This window comes from Loxodonta africana, chromosome 1 (assembly GCF_030014295.1).
Source record: "Loxodonta africana isolate mLoxAfr1 chromosome 1, mLoxAfr1.hap2, whole genome shotgun sequence".
Lineage (NCBI taxonomy): Eukaryota > Metazoa > Chordata > Mammalia > Proboscidea > Elephantidae > Loxodonta > Loxodonta africana.
Genome location: NC_087342.1, coordinates 113262859 through 113265144, shown reverse-complemented (window position 1 = coordinate 113265144; position 2286 = coordinate 113262859). Strand labels below are relative to the sequence as shown.

Here is a 2286-nt window from a genome sequence, read left to right as displayed (position 1 = left end):
TAAAAATTTAAGCCTTATAAACAAAGGGCAAGTCTACTCCGTTCTATAGGGTCACTATGAGTCGAAATCAACTCAACAGCAAGGGGTTTAGCTTTGGTTTTATATAGACTGGATATTGAAAAATTGTTTTTCCATGGTTTGGCTATAAACATATAGGCACCTGGTGGGTGAGGAATTAAGCATAGATGTAACAAGAGCACTAGATTACTCCTTTTAAAACTTGCTCAGGTTGTAGAAAGTACCCTTATAATTTGATTTTACTCAATAACAGAGGGAGAAAAAACATGAATCACTAAGAAGTTGTAAAAACACATCTTTTTAGACTTTAACACTGGACATTATTATGAGGATTAAACAACTTAATAATAATGTGTTTAGAACACAGCTTAAGAAATATTAAAAACAAAGATACGTGCCACATAAACAGAGAATCACAAGTTTGGTTTTGGTACTTTTGTTCTTTGTGTTCAATTGTACTTCCAAGTTCAGTATGAAAAGAAAAGGTGTTCTGAATCAAACCATCTAAGCAATAAAATGGTATATTTTAAGACTTGAAAAAAAACAAAGGTACGTGACCGATAATGTTGGATGATGCTGATTATATGTTTTTAATAAGTAGAACCAAGAAGTCTTTAGCCTATTGTTTGCTCGCACAATTGAAACTGAGTTCGTGTTCAACTCATTAAAGTCATAACAGAGCTAAGTCCTCTATTATACTTGCTAATGTTTCACAATACTTAATTAAATATGTGCTCAACCTTGACAGGTGGCATTAATCAAAATAATCACCCAAAGAAGGCTATAAAAATAAGAGTTCATCTTTGTTTTGCCAAAGAATAACACAACTCTCAGACTTTTTGAGTTTTGTTCAGAGTTGATTCAAGGAATTACATCAGCAATGAAGATAATTTATATTTTCCTGACATTTCTCATTACTGTGTCTTGTGGTCCATCAGGTAATATTTGTTAATCTGGGAAGGACGGGCAAGGTAAAATGTTTTTATAAACATTTTACAATGAGGAAAGATTAATTAATGTTAGGAGACTCCACAGAACCTAATAACAACTGGAGATTCCACAGGAACTTGTTATAAGACAATTCACTCTTAATATTTTTTCACGAAAGAAGAAATGGAGGACAGTTGAGAAGATAATGGGGGAAACATTTACCTCAGATGTAGAATTAAAGCCATTCATTTTGTTTGTTGACGACAAAATGACCCCTTAGCTGTTTCCTACTGTCTTCTTTTTTAAATGCCATTTGATGCACTGATATTGTAACTGTTTCAAAATTTAGCTTTCTATAACTGGTCCAATAATTGGTGGGGATGGAGTGGAAAATGGACAAATAAATATTTGTATTATACCAAATTAGAGGTGAAAAAATCCAAACTTCTCAATACAGATGGCTGGTAATGATTTCAAAAACAAAATGATTTAACTGTATTTTAAGCATCTTTTTACCTTCCTTCCTTCTTTCTTTCCTTCCTGTTTATCTATCTGTCTATCTATCTGTCTGTCTGTCTATCCGTCTATATCTATCTATCATCTATCTATCTATCTATCTATCTATCTATCTATCTATCTATCTATCTATCTATCTATCTATCTATCATCTATCTATCTATCATCATCATCTATCTATCATCTATCTACCTATTGTCTATCATCATCATCATCTATCTATCTATCATCTATCTATCTATCTACCTATCATCTGTCTGTCTGTCTGTCTATCTATCTACCTATCTATCTAATCTATCTATCTGGATTAAGCCTGGATCCCTCATCACAGCTACTTTTTCCTAGTTTCAGAAAAAAAAAGAAGAGAAATTGAAGAGAGAAAAAGAGAATGTTACCTTGTTAATGGTGTTTGTAAGACTGAGTGCAACACCTGGGAATATGTATATAATTACTGCAATGTTGAACCCTGCTGTGTGATACGAGAATATCAAAAGCCAGTCATGACTACAGCAGCTTATGCAGATAAAAACTTGGCTGATTTACCACATAACACTACATCCATGAAATATTCCTAATAAAAATAAACTTTTTATTTTCTTTCTATCAATCTGTTTTCAAAGGAGTGACCTCTTGCCTTCTATATTACACAACTATGCCATGGCTAATGAGTTCTAAATGTTGGATTAGGATAAGGGAAATAAAGAAAACAATGGTATCCTTTTCAATAAATTGGCAGGTTTTTCTCCACTCATATGAAAAACTTCCGTTTTCAATGCTTCCCTTTACCCCTACTGTATATATTGGGCCCAGTACTGTAACCTA

The 2286-nt window shown here is 32.9% G+C and overlaps 1 protein-coding gene across 1 annotated transcript; it reads left to right on the top strand.

Moving 5' to 3' along the window:
- Positions 1-809: 809 nt before the first annotated feature.
- Positions 810-2286, top strand: DEFB113 (defensin beta 113). Its single transcript, XM_023547039.2, has 2 exons — positions 810-956; positions 1810-2286. The coding sequence occupies exons 1-2, from the start codon at positions 899-901 to the stop codon at positions 2037-2039; spliced, it is 288 nt and encodes a 95-aa protein (XP_023402807.1). The 5' UTR covers positions 810-898; the 3' UTR covers positions 2040-2286.

Bases quoted from the DNA above. Each gene is read 5' to 3' on its own strand.
- DEFB113 (XM_023547039.2), top strand. From the start codon at position 899: ATGAAGATAATTTATATTTTCCTGACATTTCTCATTACTGTGTCTTGT. The intron at 957-1,809 runs GTAATATTTGTT...ACTTTTTCCTAG, and splicing joins TGTGTCTTGTGGTCCATCAG to TTTCAGAAAAAAAAAGAAGA.